At 49.7% G+C, this 21,401-nt stretch overlaps 1 protein-coding gene across 4 annotated transcripts in view; it reads right to left on the bottom strand.

Annotated features, from left to right (window-relative positions):
- TP53BP1 (tumor protein p53 binding protein 1) overlaps positions 1-21,401 on the bottom strand; it is a 70,317-nt gene that overhangs the window by 646 nt on the left and 48,270 nt on the right. For all 4 annotated transcript variants that reach the window (XM_034783554.1, XM_034783552.1, XM_034783553.1 and 1 more), the window contains 9 exons: positions 9,447-9,736; positions 8,740-8,916; positions 8,032-8,462; positions 7,341-7,532; positions 6,543-6,746; positions 5,677-5,892; positions 4,912-5,000; positions 2,292-2,491; positions 336-481 (listed from right to left, as the gene is read on the bottom strand). In XM_034783554.1, coding sequence (XP_034639445.1) covers positions 336-481; positions 2,292-2,491; positions 4,912-5,000; positions 5,677-5,892; positions 6,543-6,746; positions 7,341-7,532; positions 8,032-8,462; positions 8,740-8,916; positions 9,447-9,736 — 1,945 coding nt within the window. The remainder of the gene's footprint in view (positions 1-335; positions 482-2,291; positions 2,492-4,911; positions 5,001-5,676; positions 5,893-6,542; positions 6,747-7,340; positions 7,533-8,031; positions 8,463-8,739; positions 8,917-9,446; positions 9,737-21,401) is intronic.

Genomic DNA, 21,401 nt, shown 5'->3' with positions numbered 1-21,401 from the left:
CTGATAGCAGACCCAGAAAGGGAGCAACTGCTGACCCAGTTTTCCCTTTCTAAAAGCACAGACTGGACCACCACCTGAACTTTTGCAGCATGCAATAGTTCACTCCCAAAATGGTGTCGGGGAAGAGTGGAGACGTCCCCATTTTATCCAGGCAGAGGGTTACCAGTTATCCTGCCCTATGTCTGCTATCCCATCACTGCTCTCGCCTACAGCAGCCTAAGCCCCTCATCAAGACAATTCTAAACCATCTGAACTCCACACAAGACTACACAGGCACTGAAATCCCAACTACTGGATATGAGATTCACACATGAGGCTCTCTGGCTGGTGGGTACCTTTGTTCTGGGCATTCGAGTAATGTTGTTTAACTGATGCTGCTCCCCCTGTCATGAGGATTTCTGACCAGAGCTCCAGGAAGTTCTGCTGTTGATCTGATACCAGAAGAACCTTCAGGTTACCAAAGGGGTTCTCTCGGGGGTGCCTGGAAAGGGAACAAGAGGAGGGTGAAAGTGGCAGATCCCTACAGACTCAATACAGTAACTTAATTCTAGGGCCACTTACTCTGGTAGCCTGTCTGGTTAGTTAAATGACCCCTCACCACCCTTATCCTCCCAACAGCCCTTTGAGGTAAGGAAGTATTAACCCCTTTTACAGATAGGGAAACAGAGGCACAGACACTGATTTGCTCAGTCACATGATGAATCTATGGCAGAGCTGGGAAATGAACACAGATCTCCCATGTTCCAAGCCATGCCTTAGCCACAAGGCCACTGTCCCTTCTCAGTGAGGACGGGGGGTGGGTGAGGGTGAGAAAAGCTGTGGCTGGAGGGGATTGCTGAAACAAAGTATACTAGTGTTGTTCTCTTCTAATTTTTTAAGCTCTTTCTGGTAGCAAGGTGCCTGCAGCTGAAACCAATATCCTGGGTGCATTTTCATCAGAGTTGCATACAGAGGGATTGTCACTTCCCTGTTCAATTAAGAGGATAACTAAAATTAGAGATGCCACTGTTTATGAAGCCAAAATAGCAGGCCTCCTGCTGCCATATCTCATTGCAAGCCCACATTCCTGCATCCCAGATTTCTCCTGTCCACTGAGTATTTGGGAGTGTTGGGTTATTTCTGTCCCAGATGTATTAGTTGTGTTTTCCCCAAAGAATCTCCTCAGAAATATGCTCTTTCTAGTTCCCTCTCCATTTTTCTGTCCTCTCAGTTTAGTATGTATTTGCTAGTGCAACTAACATGTTAACCTTTCCCTTACCAGATCATTAATATTTAATAAAATAGATACTGTTGTGCAACTCTGCTGCATCCACTACACAACCAATCTCAAGGAATATGATAACCTATCAGCTGCTTTACTCAAGTCCATAGCCAACATCTGCTGCTTTCCTTAATAGACTACAATTGTAATTCAAATTTTACAATAGATCTGCTAGTTTTCATGGGCTAGGTAACCCATCTGGGGCCTGTCAAACCAAGTAATTCTAATGTTCTAAGAACTGAAAAAAGAAAAAAAAAAAAAACACAACAACAACAACCACACTATCTCGGCCTGTGTCCACCCTTCCCTTTCTTCATTCACTCATGAAATCACTTGCTTCAGTCATCTTCAAGTCTCTTCCATGGGGCCCTCCCCAAGTTGTCCTTGATTTTAACTCATTTCCCTTCACCCATGCTGTTGGGAGTTCAACCTTCCTCAGAATTCCCTTTTTTCTAGCACCTGGAAAACACTGGCCCCAGAATATGGAAGCACAGGAGGTAAGCAGAGGGGACAAAAGAGGTTGGCCAGTGAAAGCTGGCAGGGTTCTAGAATCTGCCCCAGAAACTAGAGTGAGGAATACAGCTCCCTCTGCCCAACTGCATATATTTAACCTGTTTGCTCCCCAAAAGCCCTTGTCCTAATGGAGCCCAGGATCACATGGTGTAGAGAATAATTTCTTTCCTATGGGTGGGGATAGTGTCTGCTATAGACACAGACCTTCCCAACTAGAGAATTCAGTTAGATAGCTCCGGCTGCTCTTCTCTTCCTTACTTCAGTTTTGCTTCTTGTGTCCAGGGCTGAAGGCAGATTGTCACAGGAGATGGTCTGCTCACTGCATGACCCCAAAATATTGCTCCCACGCATTAGGGAGAAAACAGGGAGCTATGTTCCCCCCTCTATCTAGTTACTTATATGATTCCCATCATCACAGTAGTGCAGCACCTCCCAATCGCTAGTGTATTTATTGTCACAACAACCCTCTTACTTTAACCCTACCTATGTCTTCAGATCCTGGTTACTCGGTGCTTACCACTCCAGCAGCCTTTCCTCTTGGAGGCTGTAGCCAGCTGGGAGAAGATAATTACAGTAGTTTTGAAGTTGGTTAGCATGGCAACTGTCACGGACCCAGACATGAGATACACAGGGAATTCCACTGGCAAGGCACAGGAAGTACTTCCGGGTTCGGCAGTGCTGATCTGCAATCAGGAGACACTGATATGCCGCGTTACACTGGGGGGGGAGGCAAAGAAACAAAGCATCAGAGCCTGGCACTACCGAGGCAGCAGGAAGAATCCTTCCATAAAAACTCGGGGGGAGGGGAGGGAAGAGTGCAACTAAGAGCCCTCAAGAGGCACAGAGGACAGGAGGAGAGGTGTGCTGCTGCTCCCTGCAGGACTACATTCCACTAGCCATCCACTTAGGCATCGCACATGAAGTATATTCCCTCAGTCTTCTGTGATGTCAGGTGGTTAAGGTGACTTTGTCATCTGGCTAAACCTGAATAGGACCCTGGAAGGGGTAGACTTAAGTCCAAGAAATCTTCTGAGCTGAGCTATGGCCCTCCTGGGCTTTTGTCAGTCTACCACTCCTCTCCTTAATATCATTGTTTCATCTGATAAGATGGCAGTAGGAGGGAACCCATGGCCCAACCTATTCAATGGTTCCCAGCCCTGGGACCCCCTAAAGAGCTGGGCTTCCTGTCCCTGTAACCAAACAAAAAAAGGACTTGCACTCTTTCCCTGGGCCTCTTCCTACACTACCAGCCTTCCTAGCTGACCTCCGACCCTTTGAAGAACACCGATTCCTAGCAGTCCCTCTCAGCTTGGCTCTCCCAGCTTCCACCAGGTCCTCCTTCAACAGGAGCAACAGATCACCACTCTTCCTGGTGTGGTCTCTTCACCCTGCCTCTGTACTCCTTTAGCAACAGCATGCCTTCTGCCATACTGCAGCCCTCTTTGGCCTCTTCAGAAACAGTATGAGCAGACACCCGTTCACCAGTAGTCTGTGTCTTTCCCAGGACTCCTCTCTTTACACCCTCAGCAGGCCTGCTCCTAGTCACCTGACTCTTTGGCTCCGTGTGGGGAGGAAGGCCAACTCTGGTGCAGCTGAGCCCTCAGCCCTCTTAAAGGGCCACCTCATGCTGTGATACAGGACTTAAAGATCTTCTAAACTCGAGGTGGAATCTTTTCCGGAAAGTCCAGAGAGGCATCAGAGTATCCAAATATTTGGAGATTTAACCTCAAGTTTCAAACACTCAGGCTGGAAGCTGTCTGGATCTTTGTATTTCATTGGGCCTTTCATCGGGAGATCTTCCAAGAGAGGTAGCTCCCAAGGAGTTCAGACACTTTTGGGAGTCAAGGGATCCAGGAGTTTTAAGGCTAGCCGGGGGCTACTGGGGATTCCCTGACCCTCTCCAACATGATCTTCCTAGCAACTCTGGTGAGAAGAGGCAGAGGAATGAAGGTCAGATCAGCTGAATGAGGAATCATCTGTCCTCAAGGCTGTTGATTCCAGTGCCTGGAGCAGAAGAGATCCAATGTTTTGTTCTTGATGGAAGCAAACCAATTTATTTGTGGAAAGCCCCATTTGAGAAGCACTAGAGGGAGAATCTGTTGTTCAGTTCCCATTCCCCTGGGGAAAGAGTACAGTAGCTGAGCCAATTGACTTGGGTGTTGAACTTGCCCTTGACATAGGCTGTCCCAAGAGAGAATGGTTTCTTTTCTGCCCAAAGGAGGATTCTGGTGGCTTCTGCCTGCACAGAGGAACTGCAGGTCCTGTCTTGCCTGTTGATATAGACCACTGCTGCCTGTTGCCCGACTGTACTAAGGCAGCAGAGGTCAAGGGAGGGGAAAAGCGACTCAGGGTATTACTGATGGTTCTAAGCTCTGGTGGGGAGGGAGGCGCAGAGAAAGGAGGAGGACTGCCCACCTTATCTACGGGGTTGTGGCCTATTTTCCTTCATGAGGCAGAGCTATCTAGAGACGCTATGGATGGTGGCATAAAAGCAAAACACTCTGCAGGAATGGCTAACTGAATTAGTCTCCAGACCAGACAATTGTTATGATAATTTGTTTTATTGGTTTTAAATGTGTTGCCTTTCGATTTCCTTAGGTGTCATACAGACATCAAGGAGACAGATGGTGAATTTGAACTCATCACATCCCCTCTTTGTCTCCTCTTTAAACAGTCTGAATTTTTTCAATCTCTGTTCACAACAGTCTTTGAGCAGTCCACAACAATGCGCAGGTCTCCCCCAAGTTGATATAGTTAATTTAGAACCCAGTAAGGTGCAAGAGCAGTTTAAATTATTTCTTCCAACGTGAATTACCTTGCACTTGTCATCAGTGACTTTCATCTGCTTTTGATCAAAAGCATCAAATGCCGTGGGAAGCCCAAAAGAGGAAAAGAAAGGTGCCTGGGCCCTATTCACAGACTTGGGCCCCACTCTATCATCCAACCCATCCCTCCCCACAAGATTTCCAGGCATTACACAAACATTGCTTACACCACCCATCACAACATGGTTCCAATTGCCCTGCTCTGTCCTGCTCCAACCACTCTCCAGAGTAATCATTCTCCCCTCACATAGTTTCAGCTCCTCACCATTTCTATAGGAATAAATTTTGGGCAATCTGACTGCACGTCCTCACCTGGGTTTCATTGAAGTCCTCCAGGATGTAGCCGGCTCCAGTTCGCAGCTGCAATGCTGTGTACTCTTTGTTGTAAGGAATTGAGAATTCTAGAACAGGAGAAGAGAGCTAGAAGCCTTGGCTACCTAAGCTATGCACAGCCCATGCCCTCAGCCCACAAGAGAGGAACAGACTGACCCCACAGAGATTCTAATATCAGGAACATATGGTGAGGACACAGAGCACCTCATGGAGATCCAGCAGAGAACAGAGTACACTGCTGGCCAAACTGGTCACTCAAGTAACCCATGACTCTGAACAGCTGCTTTTAAAATCAAAACATCAAGTTCATGCACATTAGCACTGTATCTGCCAAGGGTAAGTTCAAGCCTCTTGTTCCAGCTTTCAAGCCTTAAGTCACTCAGCCCCATCCTGTGTCTGAGAGAGACTCTGTTCCCATATCTCCTCCTGCAATCTGCCAGTAATGCCAGCCGCGACACCACCTTCATTTCCTTCACTGACTGAAGAGCCTGCGATCGTTACCATAATTCTCATCCTATGCCTCCCCTTCCCTGACATCATATCCTTCACTGTAGGCTAAGCTCCCTGAAGCAGAGACTGGGTCTGTGCTCATTTATGTAAAGGGCCTAACACACAATGGTAAAGAATAGTAAAGAAGTGGGGACAACAAGAATTTGCATATATGCCTGAGTAGATACCACCCATCCCCTTTCCCTAAACCTACAGGATTCCACCTGGAAATACAATGGGGAAGATTCATCTCACCTTCCTCTTCCTCACTACTTCCTGCAGGACCATCTGATGGCTTCTGGTGAATAGCCAGTTTGTCACTGGGGGTTGCCATAGTGAGAAGGAAAGCATAGCCCAGAAAGAGGGTCTTGTTGTGGGGCAATGGCCCATGATGCTCCTCCAGCATCGAGGGATCTCCTGTGTGATCTCCACTTTCACAAGGGCTCACAAATTCACCTGCCCTCACAGCCCCTGTGGAGAGAAGGAACTGCTATGAAAGCCCCAGCATTGGGTCACCCAATGCAATGGCATCAGGGATAAATTCAGGCTGTTCCAGATGGCTCACCATGCTGGTACTTTTCCTTGGTGGATGCCACGTTGTGCTCCAGAATTTAAAAAAAAAAAAAGTTTCTAAGTCTCTTGCCCTCATGGTTGCAAAGAATCTTCAAAAGATAACTGGAGTGTATCTAGCACAATAGTGTCTGCTAGAGCGGGCAGACAGCCTGAAACAATGGCTCAGAAAATGGACAGCTGTCCCATTCATTTCCATGAGTGTTAATTCTGAAGTCTAATAATGTCAACAGAAATGTCAATATGTTAGGTGTTTCAGTGCTGATCAAAACATACAAGAAAGGGGAGGGATGATCACATCCCTAACATCTGAACAATACTCTGCAAAGCACATCTTGGATGGGCAGAACTTGGGACAGCATTGCAGCTTATTTTTAATCCTTCCGTCCAAGGTAAAAGCCTCTACATGTCCAGGGAGAAGCATAGCCTCAAACACAGAGGCCATGGGTTCCACACATTTACTCAGGAGAAAGGGAAAAATCTACTTTCACATGCAGGGAGAGAAGCCTGCAGCCCCTGAGCTTGTTTAGAGCAGAACGGAAGGTTCTTACCAGGTTTCATTGCTGCAGACTTGCGCCCTCGTTTGGCTGGGGATCTCTCATCTTCGGAGGCAATTAGCTTCCTCTTCCCAGACAGCAGGCCTGGGGCAACACGCGGACTCTCCAGTCCTTTGCGAGTGGGTGTAGTGCTGCTGCTGGAAGTGCTGGGTGAGCCAAAGTTACTGCGCCGCTTCCGCTTCCCCTCCACCAGGTTATCTAAATCATGGGAAGCCAGTGGCCAGTCATCCATCTCCCACTCACCAAACCCACAAGCATCACCCATCCCAGAGTGATAGACAGCCTCATATGCAGAGCACACAGAGCTTTACACATCATCTCCTGGCCCAGGGGGAGAGAATCAGCTTTCTTATATCTTGGGTCTTCGTTCACTCCCCATGAGACTCACTTTTCCTTACCTGCCTTCAGAGGGCTGACATGCCATCCCTTCATTGAGCTAAGGCAAGTACTACAGATGCCCCTGCAGCTCCCTCTCATCCAGTCACCTCCCCCTCTTGGCATCTGTTCCTTCTAGGTGAATCATACCTGTGCAGCAACCACACACAGTGCTGTTGGAGCAGCACTAGAAAGCAGAAGCATGATCCATGCTTAATTAGGGCCTGTCCAGGGTCAGTTCCCACTGAATTCTTATAGATATCATGCAATGCCTCAAGGCTGCAAATAGACAAAATATGACTAGCAAAGTCAGTGTGCTGCCAGTAGAACCATAAGCTGACTTCACACCTGGAGGAACACATGGTTTGGATGCAGTTTGGGAAGCCCCCCCAACAGTTCAATGCAGTCACTTCTTACCTAGGCTGATATCAGCTGCCTTGGTCAGAGGTGTGATTGGTTCATACGGACTCAGTCCAAACTGCTCCCGAAGCTTGTTTCCTTGTTCCAAGGACAGGATTACTGCCATACGCTTGTACCATTTCCTCTGGCCTTCCTTTTCAATACAGTAATACAGCTCTCCAGACTCCTTCCGGTGTCCCTTCACCACACCTGACAAGATAGCAAATTAGAATTGTTTACTGACAAGATCTTTGACTCTTCGCACAACGCATAGTCAACCTGTGGAACTCCTTGCCAGAGGATGTTGTGAAGGCCAAGACCATAACAGATTTCAAAAAAGAACCAGATAAATTCATGAGGATAGGTCCATCAATGGCTATTAGCCAGGATGGTGTCCCTGGCCTGTTTGCCAGAAGCTGGGAATGAGCAACAGGGGATGGATCACTGGATGATTACCTGTTCTGTTCATTCCTTCTGGGGCACCTGGCACTGGCCACTGTTGGAAGACAGGATACTGGGCTAAATGGACCTTTGGTCTGACCCAGTAGGGCCATTCTTATGTTATGTTCCTGACCCTACCCCACAGCCGGGCACCCACCTCCCAGCCGACAGCTCCTGCTGGATTCAGTGACCTAGACCAAGGCCACTGGCCTTTTTCAGAGCAGAGAGGAAGTGAGGAGTTGAGCTGCAGGAGCACAGCTGTTGTTACCTGCACTGAAATACTCATCCTCAGAGAGCGCAGTCACCTCAGTTTCCAGTGGAATGGGATCGCAGAGTAAAATATCTTTGCCTAAGACATCACACTCGTATCCATCATCAAACAGCAGCTTGTACTTCCCTGCCCCAACATCCTGGGTGATTGTCCCAGAATAGAAGTAGGCATTTGAGGACCACTTGGCTACAACTCGCAGGCCCACAAAGCTGCTTCCAGAGGATAAGTCCGCACTGTCCGAGGGACCTGCCACCACCTGCAAGGGAATTTCTGGAGAGTCACTTCGGCGCAAAGTGCAAGGGCCAGCAGCATCAAATCTGTCCCCACCATCTGGTGGGCGAACCACAATGCGCACAAAGGGCTTCTCCTCTGGTGATGCTGTAGTCGAGATATCTTCCACCCCTAGCAGGCCACTCCCAGCTGCATCCCTGGGAAAGGTAGAGAAAAAAAGATGTGAGCTCCATGGGGAGCAGAGAAAGCAACTATTATGTATCAAAGGAAGATTTCCCAAGCTGGGTACTTGTATAACCACTCCTTTCTCCCCCACCAACCATGAACCAGCCACCTCTCTCTGCTCATCTCTGCAGTTCCCCACTGAGCCCCTTCTCACCCACTCCTCCCATCATATGCAGCCACCTGCTCCCTATTCACTATTTGCTCATTCAAAAAAAAGAGACCCAGTTCCATCCTACTTTTCCAGGGTACCTTGTTCCAGTTGCTCGAGATGGCGGGCGGCCCCTTCTCCCTCGCCCACGGGGTGTAAGAGGTGCTTTCCCACCCTGTCGAATGCCAAGTGCTGGGTCTTCATCCTCCTCACATGCTGTTGCTCCTGTCTGACCGGCCCTGAGAGGGGACCCTGGCTGGCCAGCCCCTTTTCTAGGGCTAGGAATTAAGTGATATTATTTCACTGCCCTAGAAGGGGCCATCAGCAAATCCACTCCCTCCAAGTTTCTATGTGTCCCCAATTTCTGGTGAGAAGTTTGCCTGACAGCCACCCTGCTGGCAGAGTTTCATGAAGCCTACAGGAAGCACTGCACCAAGGGGAGGCAAATCCAGTCCTTTCAGGAAGAAAGGAGGGGTTGGGAAAAATAAAGAAGAGAACAGAAGATTTTCCCCTTTCCATATATCAAATCAGATCCCTCCCAGAAAATGTATGCAATACTCCACCCCTTAGGACAGTCACCATCTACTTGTCTTCATGAGACTTAGCAGCTCACCCTCTCCCCAACCTAAGGTTGCCAACCCTCCAGGATTAGCCTGAAGTCTCCAGGAATTAATATTTAATTAAAGATTAATCTTTATGTCATGTGATGAAATCTCCAAGAATACATCCAACCAAAACTGGCAACCCTACTCTAACCCCACCCCCCAAGGAAGCACCTGCCTTTCTGTCCCCAAGGCATTATACGCACCTCAATTTTCCTAGGACTCCTCTACCACTGGGTAAGGCAAACTCTCCAGCTTCCATTCCGCTGACTTTCCCTTTGAAAGATCCAGCTCCCCTCCCTGAGCTACTGCCACCATGTGTAGCTGACATGCCACTACTGGCTCCACTAGATGTACGATGGAGACTCGAGACCTTGGATGAAAGGGAGCTGATATCACCAAGGTCCCCGGAGGTCAGTGACGAGCCCCCTGTTGTTCGGGAGGGGGAGATGTCTGTCTCACTCTCCTGGCAATCCACTATGGGCTCTTCAGTTTCCTGAAAAGGAGAGGTCAGTCTATGTGAGACAGAAGCTGTATGTCGATGGAGGGTGTCTAGTGGTCAGATAAGAGCTCTGAGAGAAGAGGGGATCACGTTCGTATCACGTGAACCTGAATACATCAATCCAGGCCAAGAGTCTGGACAGATCCAAGAGAGGGAACCCTAACTCCGAAGGTGCTGGATGAGCTCCATGTGAGCGAGGAGAGGTAGTTCCCTTGTACAGTAACTGGAATTCTTTGAGATATTTGCTTCCTATGGAAGTTCCACATGAGGGCATACGTGCACCCAAACACACTCTTGCCTGGAGAGGTTTTCATTAGCAGTACCTGCAGGTCCATGCCTGCACCATATGCCTCTTCATGCTCCAGTACAGGGGCATATAGGGAGGAGCAGACCACACCACTCTTCCTTCTCAACCTCTGAGCATGGTAAACTTCCAGAGCAGAAGAAAAAGGAGGGTAGGTAGAGGAGCATCTATAGCCACAAAACATCTCAAAGCCTCCAGTTACTGTTCATGGTAAGTAACTTCTTCCTTCTTGGAGTTATTATCCTATGGGCATGCCACATGAGGAGCTTCCTCAGCCACATCTCAATGCAAAGAAGGGTGCTGAGGAGGTAGATTCAGTACAGAGGATAGAACGGCTTCACCAAAGGCTGCATCTGCTCTGGAGGCCTATACTAAGGCATAATGCTGTGAGAACATATTAATGGGGGATGAGTGGGCTGCCTTAATAATAATAATTAAAAAAAATAGTAATTAATGGAGATATCCCATCTCCTAGAACTGGAAGGGACCTTGAAAGGTCATCGAGTCCAGCCCCCTGGTCTTCACTAGCAGGACCAAGTACTGATTTTGCCCTAGATCCCCAAGTGGCCCCCTCAAGGATTGAACTCACAACCCTGGGTTTAGCAGGCCAATGCTCAAACCACTGAGCTATCCCTCCCCACAAATACCTTACAAATGTCCTTGATGAATACCTTCCTAAGGAGGGCTATGGAAGTTGATTGAGTTCTTCCTAAAGTCACTGCTCCTTCCAGAAGGGGTGTACACCAGAGGATGCATACCATGCCAGAATTTAGGTAGTCTCTGGGCGGAAATAAGAGTGAACTCTCATCCTCTCAGCAAAGGAGAGGAAGAGCCTGGGGGAAACCCTGGAGGGTGTAGTCCTGTGTTGATAGAAGGTCAGAACTCTAATAATATCCGAAGTATGGAGACTGGCTTCTTGCCTTAAAGAGTGAGGCTCGGGGTAAGAGACTGGTAGTTGGATGTCCTGAGGGATTTGGAACTCCAATGAAATGAGAATGGGGATGCAAAGTAACTTTGTTTGGGTAGAACCCTGTACAGTAGGCTAGGCATGAGGGCACCTACTTCCCCATCTCTCGTGGCTGAAGTGACTACCACAAGGAAGAAAGTCTTGAAGGACAGGTGGAGGAATGAACAGGTTCCCACGAGTCTGAAAGGAAGACTTAACACACTAAGCATGAAATTGAGGTGCTAGGATGAAGTAGGGTCCCAAATTGAAGGAAACAGGTTAAGGAGGGTTACCTCCTGGCAAACCAGGGTACAATGCAGACTAATGGAGTAGCTGGGTCACCCTGGCCCTGTAACCTGGGTGCCCTTTACAATGCTTTGCTGCTGTAGTCTCCAACCTGGACTGCTCACAGCCTCCAGCATGGAAGTCTTACCAGCCTTGGTTATGCTGCAGGGTGACCCCCAGTCCCAGATTTTCTCCCAGAAAAGTATGGCCTGTACTGCCCAGCCCTCTCCTGAACTATGTTAAATCCATTATTCCTTTATGGGAGTAATAGGCACACAACTTATTACACCAAATGGAGTTACCCAGACAGTTCAACTTGAACATACTAGATTAGATAAAACAATAAAACAAGTTTATTAACTACAAAGAGAGATTTTAAAGGAGCACAAGTAATAAGGTGTAAAAGTAAAAAAACATTAAAAATAAAATGCTTACTGGTGCCTAACTTAAAATATATTAGAGAGATTGAAAACAATGTTGCCTGATCTGTTGATTGTATATTAGTTCTATTGATTATTTAAGAATCCCTAATTAACCACTTTGTGGTTGGCAGGATTTCATTCCAAGATCAGGCCCAAATTTATTAGAATTACTATTAATCTGGGAAGCCCAATGTCCACAGGAGCATCACCACACTGAGGAAAAACCTTTCGCGGTTGCAATAGTTTTATTAACAGGTCATAAAATCACAAACACTTCAATCCAGAGAGAACATAAAATGAACATCTGAGCATCCATCTACTCACACCATCCCTTGCAGTAACCCATTGTTAGTCATTATCTCCTTCATCACCATCATCAGGTGTCATCCTGGTGTCTCCCAAGGCCCTTAGGCCAGGATATAGCTTTTATAACGGGTTATGCTGATGCCCATGATGCCTAATGCATATTCATTAGAGGGTTCAGATCCATTTTGCTATTTGAACTTTCACATCCCACAAATGTTGGGAGTGCCCTTTTCCCATAAGTGACTAGGCCTTTTACCTCAAGCTTATTAGCATATATGTTAATTAGTTACCATGGCATTCTTACGGTTGGACTTCTGCTTATGTTCCTATCTTAAAATCTCTCAAGCTGTCATCAACAAGTATATCTTATGGTTACCAATCAGCAGTTTAGTCATTACAGCGTTCTATCTTCTGATAAGAATGGCCATACTGGGTCAGACAGAAGGTCCATCTAGCCCAGTATCCGGTCTTTCAAGAGTGGCCAATGCCAGGTGCTTCAGAGGGAATGAACAGAACAGGTAATCATCGAGTTATCCATCCCTGTCTCCCATTCCCAGCTTCTGATCAAGAGTTACTCTTGGTTAGCTGCTTGTGCTAAGGCTTTTTAGGCCTTGATTAGTTTAGCTAAACTATTGTTTTGCAGGCCTTGAGGTTTGTAGACACATTGCATTACTGTCTTAACTTATACCTATGTCTTACCCTAGCAAATACATATACCTATAGGCTACAAGAACATTAAGTAATTGCTTTTGATATTCTAAACTTGCCCCTTTTGGACAAATCCGTTCAAACAGTAATAACCACATTCTTAAAAATGCCTTAAAGACAAGAGCATCCTTGGAAATGTGATAAATGTGTTAGGTACTAAAGGACTGAGTTGATTATCATAAGTTAATGTAATAAGAAATATTGGTAATCTCCATTGTTTCTTGGTGTAATTGCTGAGCCTCATCTCTACAGTCTGAGATAATGGCTTGAAAGACTTTATTGTGTGTATAGCACACACCCAGAACAGTGGTTATGTCTACACTTGAGTTCTGAACTGTTGATTGTATACTAACATGGTTCTGGGTGAACTAATAAATTGTTTGTTGAAGAATAAGCAAGTGTCCTGATTTAAGACATTTTTCAAGTTAAAAGTTGACTTGAAAAGAACCTAGCATTAAAAAAAAATTAGTAAGCGAACAGTCCCTGGACTAAATAAAAAGGGACTATCCTAAAATATTCCATTCTACATTGGCTATAAAAACACTTATCTAATTGGCAAACCTAGTTTGTTAGATTTCAGCTTTAAATTTAAGAGGCACCTTGGCAAGTTCATAAAAATTTATCCCTTTTCATGCTTACATCATCAATTAGGTCAGTGAAGGATCCAAAACAAAAATCTAAGGTACTTTCTGCGAGTCAGGTGAATAGAGATGTGAAAGTACGTGTCCTGAAGGTCAAGAGCTGAGAGTCTAAGAGAAGCAAGGAGGGTATTATAGCAGTAGATAGGGTAACCATAGTAAATCTGAAACACTGAATGAAGATATTGAGAATTCAAAGGTCGAGGATTAACCCCCAACACCCTTTCTTCTTTGGAACCAGAAAGTAGAGGGGATAGAAGCCTCTTCCTTTGAATTCTGAGGGTACTTCCTCCCCAGACCCAAGATGTATTAAGGAGTTCACTTCCTGTTCCAGAAGATTCAAGAGCTGTCCCTGAAAAGCGACAGGGAAGTGGGGGGTAGGCAGAGACTGGAACCAAATGGAATATGCCTGGGCTTACTAACCTTAGGCCAGTGGGTCCTTAAGATACTCCATCCAGTTTTCCAGAAAAAAGAAGAAAGGTTCCCAACAGGGTGAGGAAAGTAGGAGCTGTAGGAGGTTCCGTAGGGCTCCAGACACTCGCTGCACCTCCCTCCAAAACCCAGTTCTGATGCATGTCAGATGGAGCAAGACGGAGCTGATGATCGATGCCTGTGGAATCTCCTCCTGTGCAGGGACTCAGACATGCGCTACTGTGACTGGCATTTGCAGTTGCAATAAGGCTGCTGTCTGTTGTTGCTTTCTCTGCAACATGAGAATATAAGAGGTCCAATGACTGAAGAATCGCCTTAGTGTCCCTATGACTGTGGAGCGCTTCATCCATAATACTGGCAAACAGATCAGCCCCCTTGAACAGGAGGGCCTCTGTGGCAATTTGCACCTACTGTAGGATCCCAGATGGAGGCAAGAAGGATGGTTCACAACAGCAGTGGATGCCATGGTCTTTCCACCATATCTAAGGCATCCAGAGCGGCTTGGAGGAAGGTCCTGGCCATCAGTGGTCCTTCTGCCATCAAGGTTCTCAGTTCCTCCTGCTGGTCCTGTGGCAAGCAGTCTATCTTTGTCTCCCCAAAGAAGATAGTCATACTTTGAGAGTAAAGCTTGATAAATCCGCCACCCTCATTTGGAGGCAGGTAGAGGAATAGATCTCGCAGCCAAAGAGATCCAATCTTTTCAAATCCTTCTCTCCAGGGGCATTTTTAGAAGCTCTTTGGATTTCTACTGAATCACCTGGACCACCAGGAAGTCAGAGGTCAGGCATTGAAAGAAATACTCAAATCCCTTTGCAGGGTCCTGCTATTTTCTGTCCACTTTCTTTGAGGTAGGTGGGATGGAAGTCAGAATATGTCAGATCACCTTAGCAGGCTCAAGGAGACCCTCATTAATGGACACTGCTATCATGCCCGTTGTTGCTGTGTGTTCAACAGTTTATGTTGTTTCTCCTGAATGTCCAGCTCTTGGTGATCCTCTTGAGGTGGTTTTGGAAAACAAGAGGTTATTTACCTTTACAGTAACTGAAATTCTTTGACATGTTTTGTTCTTAAAGGTGCTCCACTAACTGTGTACACATATCTCTTTCAGTCAGATTTTTGGTACCAATGCCCATGGGGTCTGCACTTGCATCCTGTATATACTCGTGCTCTGATGCGAGGGCATATATGGAGCTCTCTCAATTACAAAATTTGACATAGCAAGGACTCCAAAATAGAGGAAACGGAGAGAAAAGTGGAGTGCCCATTGAGACAAAACATCCAGAAGAACAGCAGTTACTCTACCAGGTAAGTACCCACTCCGAGTATTTATCCCTGTGGGTGCTCCATATTAGGTGGCTCCCGAGCAGTGTCCCAGTAATGGACGTGGGTGCTGAGGAAAGATCTAGTACAGATCGGAGAACAGCTGCACCCAAGGCTGCATCTGTCCTGGAAGCATGCACAATAGCATGGCGCTGAGAAAAAGGGTGCACAAAAAACGGTTACTCACCTTTGTAACTGTTCGAGATGTGTTGCTCATATCGATTCCAATTAGGTGTGCGCGCGCCGCGTGCACGATCATCGGAGACATTTTCTACCCTAGCAATACCCGGTGGGTCGGCTGTGGAGCCCCCTGGAGTGGCGCCTTCATGGCGCTGGATATATACCCCAGTGCCCCCTCAGTTCCTTCTTGCCGGCTACTCCTACAGTGGGGACGGGGGGCGGGTTTGGAATGGATATGAGCAACACATCTCAAAGAACAACAGTTACAAAGGTGAGTAACCGTTTTTTCTTCGAGTGCTTGCTCATATCGATTCCAATTAGGTGACTACCAAGCCTTACCTAGGCGGTGGGGTCGGAGTGAGACATCGCTGCGTGCAAAACCACTGATCCGAATGCAGCATCATCTCTGGACTGCTGTACCAGTGCATAGTGAGTGGCGAAGGTGTGGACCGATGACCAAACCGCAGCTCTACAAATGTCCTGGATCGGGACTCGAGCCAGGAAGGCAGTCGAGGAGGCTTGAGCCCTCATGGAGTGGGTGGTGAGGCGCGGCGTCGGGACACCGGCCAGGTCGTAGCAAGCACAAATGCAGGACGTGATCCAGGAGGAGAGACATTGTGAGGAGACAGGTAAGCCTTTCATCCGGTCGGCCATTGCAATGAAGAGTTGTGTCATCTTCCTAAACGGCTTTATACACTTACGATAGAAAGCCAGGGCCCTGCGTACGTCCAAGGAATGCATACGCTCGTCTTGATGGGTGGCGTGCGGCTTAGGATGGAAGACCGGGAGAAATATATCCTGGTTCACATGAAAAGGTGAAACTACCTTGGGAAGAAAGGCAGGGTGGGGGCGAAGCTGCACCTTGTCTTTATGGAAAACTGTGTATGGAGGCTCAGACGTAAGCACCCTGATTTCAGAAACACGCCTTGCTGAAGTGATGGCTACCAGGAAGGCTGTCTTCCAAGATAGGTACAGGAGTGAGCAGGTAGCCAATGGCTCGAACGGGGGCCCTGTGAGCTTGGAGAGAACCAGGTTAAGATCCCACGCCGGAACGGGTTGGCGTTGCTGTGGATATGTCCGGTCTAAGCCCTTGAGGAATCTAACGACCACCGGGTTAGAGAAGACCGAGGAAGCGAGTTCTCCTGGGTGGAACGCCGATATAGCGGCCAGGTGAACCCTAATTGAAGATATCGCCAAGCCCTGCTGTTTCAGGGATAGGAGATATTCGAGTATAAAAGGAATTGACGCCTGCAAGGGGGGCATAGCCCGCTGCGCGCACCAACAGGAGAACCGTTTCCATTTGGCTAAGTAAGTGGTCCGTGTAGAGGACTTTCTACTTCCCAGCAGAATCTGCTGCACAGGATGTGAGCATTGTAGCTCTGTCCGATTTAGCCATGGAGCATCCACGCTGTGAGGTGGAGCGATTGCAGGTTGGGGTGACAGAGTCGGCCATGGTCCTGAGAGATCAGGTCTGGGCACAAGGGAAGCGTGATCGGAGTTTGAACCGATAGCTCCAGAAGCGTGGTGTACCAGTGCTGTCTTGGCCAGGCTAGAGCGACTAGAATGAGACGTGCCTCGTCTCTACGTAGCTTGAGCAGTACCCTGCGAACCAGTGGGAATGGAGGAAAAGCGTAGAACAGCTGGTCTTTCCATGTCAGAAGGAAAGCGTCCAACAGGGAGCCTGGAGATCGCCCTTGTAGGGAGCAGAACACCTGGCACTTCCTGTTGGCTCGAGATGCGAACAGGTCAACCTGGGGAAATCCCCACCTCTGGAAGATGGAATAGATGATGTCTGGGCGAATCGACCACTCGTGCGTCTGGAAGGATCTGCTGAGACGGTCCGCCAGAGAGTTCTGGACTCCAGGGAGGAACGATGCCATGAGATGTATCGAGTGGGCAATGCAGAACTCCCACAGGCGAATGGCCTCTTGGCACAGGGGAGACAACCAGGCTCCTCCTTGCTTGTTGATGTAGAACATGGCCGTGGTGTTGTCTGTGAGGACTAACACACAGCGGCCATGTAGGAGACCGAGAAATGCCTGACAGGCTAGGCGCACCGCCATCAGCTCTCGAACACTGATGTGCAGAGCTAGTTGGATGTGGTCCACAGGCCTTGGAAATGGTGCTCCCCGAGGTGAGCACCCCAACCTAGAGATGAGGCGTCCGTGACCAGGTGCGGGGAGGGTTGTGGGGCGTGAAACGGCACTCCTGCACAAACCGCCTTGTGATCCAGCCACCAGGTGAGAGGTCAAGACCGAGTTCGGAATCCGTGACCACCATGTTCAGGCTGTCCCGAGAAGGGCGGTACACCGAGGACACCCAGGCCTGAAGTTGACGAAGCCGAAGTCTGGCATGCCTGATTACGTAAGTACAAGAGGCCATGTGACCCAACAGACCGAGGCACGTCCTTACAGTGGTAATCGGGAATGCCTGGAGACCGTGGATGATGTTCGCGATGGTGCGAAACCGAGTGTCTGGCAGAAAAGCTCGGGCGAGTGTAGAGTCTAAGACTGCCCTGATAAACTCTATTCTCTGGGTAGGCTCCAGAGTGGACTTCTTTGTTGAGTAGAATGCTTAACTCGTGGAATGTTTGTAGTATTATCTGGACGTGCGCCCAAACTTGCTCCCTGGTGCGGCCGTAGACCAGCCAGTCATCTAGATACAGGAACACCTGTATCCTTTGTCGCCGAAGGTATGCTGCCACGACGGCCATACATTTGGTGAACACTCTCGGAGCCGCGGACAGTCCGAAGGGAAGGACGGCAAATTGGTAGTGTACCTTGTTTACTACAAAACGAAGAAGCGCCTGTGAGGGGGGTAGATTGCTATATGAAAATATGCGTCCTTCATGTCAAGGGCGGCGTACCAGTCCCCAGGATCCAGGGAAGGGATGATGGTCCCCAAGGAGACCATGCGGAACTTCAACTTTACTATGAATTTGTTGAGTCCGTGCAAGTCTAAAATGGGTCGCAGACCCCCTTTTGCTTTGGGGGATCAGGAAGTAGCGGGAGTAAAACCCCTTGCCCCTTAACTCTGGGGGAACCTCCTCTATAGCCCCCATAGAGAGGAGCCCAAAAACCTCCTGTATAAGGAGATGCTCGTGAGAAGCGTCCCTGAAGAGGGACGGGGAGGGGGAACGAAGAAAACTGGAGAGCGTATCCCCCCTCCCCCGTGCGAAGGACCCAACAGTCTGAAGTTATAAGGGACCAAGCACAGTGGAAATGGGAAAGGCGATCGCGAAAGAAAGGAAATGGATCCTGGGTAGTGGCTGGTGCGCCGTCCTCGGGCGCAGCTTCAAAAGTTTTGTCTAGGTCCAGAAGGTGGCCTAAGAGGGCCTTGGCTCTGACCGGGTTGGGGTCCGGTCGACCTCCGTCTACCACCTCGTCTCTGCCTTCTGGGGAAGTCCTGTCTCGGACGAGGAGGAAAAGGGTAGAACCGCTGTGGCTATGGCCTAAAGGGCCTGCGTTGAGCTCCTGGGACATGCATCCCCAGGGAGCGCGTGATGGGGTTCTCGAGTCTTTGAGGCTCTGTAACCTAGAGTCCGTCTTGTCCGAGAACAAGCCTTGGCCCTCGAACGGCAGATCCTGCAGGGTCTGCTGCAGCTCTGGCGGTAACCCCGAAACCTGGAGCCAGGAGACACGTCGTATGGCTATCCCAGACGCTAGAGTCCGCAATGTCGAGGGAGGCCTGTAAGGAGGTTCTAGCCACCTTTTTGCCCTCCTCCACCAGGGCCCCGAACTCCTCCCTCGAGCCTTGGGGGACCAACTCTTTAAATTTCTCCATGGAATTCCAAGAGTTATAATTGTACCGACTTAAGAGCGCCTGTTGGTTTGCGGCTCTGAGCTGCAGACCCCCTGCCGAATAAACCTTGCGTCCAAACAAATCAAAGCGCTTAGCGTCCTTTGATTTGGGCGCTGCCACCTGCTGGCCATGGCACTCTCTGGCGTTCACTGATGAGAGTGAACACGGTCAGGGATGTGTGTAGAGGTACTCAGTCTTTAGAGGGAACAAAGTACTTCCTCTCTACCCCTCTGGCAGTGGGAGGGATGGAGGCTGGGGTTTTGCCATATGGACGTAGCGTTAGCCTGAATTGTACGGATAATGGGCAACGCCACCCAGGTTGGGGCATCAGATGAAAGGATGCTCACCACCAGGTCGTCCACCTCCACTATCTCCTCGGCCTGTAGGTCCATATTTCGTGCCACCCTACGTAACAAGTCTTGGTGGGCACGGAGATCTATAGGAGGTGGGCCTGAGAGTGTTGTACCCGCCACTGCCTCATCTGGGGAAGATGAGGACGACGCCTCAGAGGGTAAAGGATCTGTGTGCGGGTCCGGCTCCAAGGGACTTGGAGGTGCAGGATCCCCTGCACCAGGGTCTGCTGCCTGTGTGGGCATCGGCACCGGAGCCTCCATGCCCCCTGGGGGAGGACGGGAGATGGTGGCCTCAGGAACCCTGGGCTCAGAGTGAGTCGAGCGAGAGGCTGCTGGTGGAGCCCCTTGAGCCTGGTGATACGCCCAAGGGGTCCAGAAAGACCAATGCGCAGGGTCTTGTCGAAGGCTTTCTGCCCCCTCCTACCAACGACCCAAGTCGTCTGCAGGTTGACCCTGAGCAGGGTACGCTGAACGGGGAGCCCCTTCAGAGGAGTGAGACGCCGATCTCGAGGCCCAGGGCGGTGCCGAGCGTGGTTGTAGGAATTCGTCCTGGTACGGTGCCGAGCGGTGCCGATCCATCGGCGAGCGGTCTCTCCGCGGTGCCGGTGAACGGTACCGTGATTGAGAACGGTGCCGATGTCCCTGTCGGTACCGGGATCCGGATCTGGACCGGGACGACGAAGACCGTCTGTAAACTCGGTGCCGGGAGTGACTTCGCGAATGGGAGCGGCGCTCATACCGGTGCTGAGAACTGCACCTGGACTCCGACCGGTACCAATGCTCGGGTCGATGCCGAGAAGACGACCGGTGCCGGAAGGTAGATCTGTCCTGCGAGTACATCTCGGCGCCGAGAACGGTGTCGAGACCTGCTCTGAGACCGGGAGCGGTGCCCCGAGTCCACGCCCGGAGATGGCAGGCGTATCAGGGTCGGCTTGCCCCTGGACTGTACCATACGAAGGGCATGCAGAGCCACGGGTTGAGAAGGCGCCGGCTCTGTGAGGGCGATGAGGTCTCTCGCCGTGGCAAACATCTCCGGTGTAGAGGGGAGACAGGGCTCCACCCCCTGGCGGGGCGGTGAGCCAGTCCGCACCGGACTCAACGGCTCTACACCCGGCCGGAGTCAATGGTGCTGATGACACTTGCACCCTCTGGCGTTCGGAAGCCGGGCGCGGCTCTACCACTGGTGCAGGGGGAGCTGGTGCCTGTTGGACGGCAGCGTCCTGAGTCTTGTGAGGCCTCTTATGTCCCGGAGATAGGGACTGGCGCCAAGGGGCTTGCAGCGGACGCGGTGCTAAGGGAGGACGGTGCCGTGCCGCCTTTTCCGCGTCTGCTCGCAGTGCAGCGCCGGAAGGTGCCGCTGGGGCGCTACGCACCGAGGCGCCTGGTGCCGGAGGCTGGCGCGCCGCAGGAGGATCTGGGCTAAGTGCCGCCTCCACGAGGAGCTGCTTCAGCCTGAAGTCCCGCTCCTTTTTCGTCCTTGGCCTGAAAACCTTGCAAATCGTGCACTAGTCCATTTGGTGAGACTCCCCTAAGCACTTCAGACAAGAGTCATGGGGGTCTCCCGTTGGCATAGGCCTAGCACATGTCGTGCACGGCTTAAAGCCGGGAGCCTTGGGCATGAGCCCCGCTGTGCGCCAGGAGGGGAAAAAAAGGGGGAATAAAAGCCCCCTTAACCCCCACTAACTATGAAAAACTATTTATAACTACTCTTCAAACTATTAACAACAACTACTAATCTAAATAACACAATTAACAACTATCTACAAGAGGTAATGGGTAATAGCTAGGGAGAGTGGAGAACAGCTATGCCGCGCTCCACACTTCCAACGACCATCACGGGCAGTAAGAAGGAACTGAGGGGGCGCTGGGTCGGCTGGGGTATATATCCAGCGCCATGAAGGCGCCACTCCAGGGGGCTCCACAGCCGACCCACCGGGTGTTGCTAGGGTAGAAAATTTCTCCGA

This window comes from Trachemys scripta, chromosome 10 (genome assembly GCF_013100865.1).
Source record: "Trachemys scripta elegans isolate TJP31775 chromosome 10, CAS_Tse_1.0, whole genome shotgun sequence".
In the NCBI taxonomy this organism is placed as follows: Eukaryota; Metazoa; Chordata; order Testudines; family Emydidae; genus Trachemys; species Trachemys scripta.
This window is presented reverse-complemented; position numbering and strand designations above follow the sequence as displayed.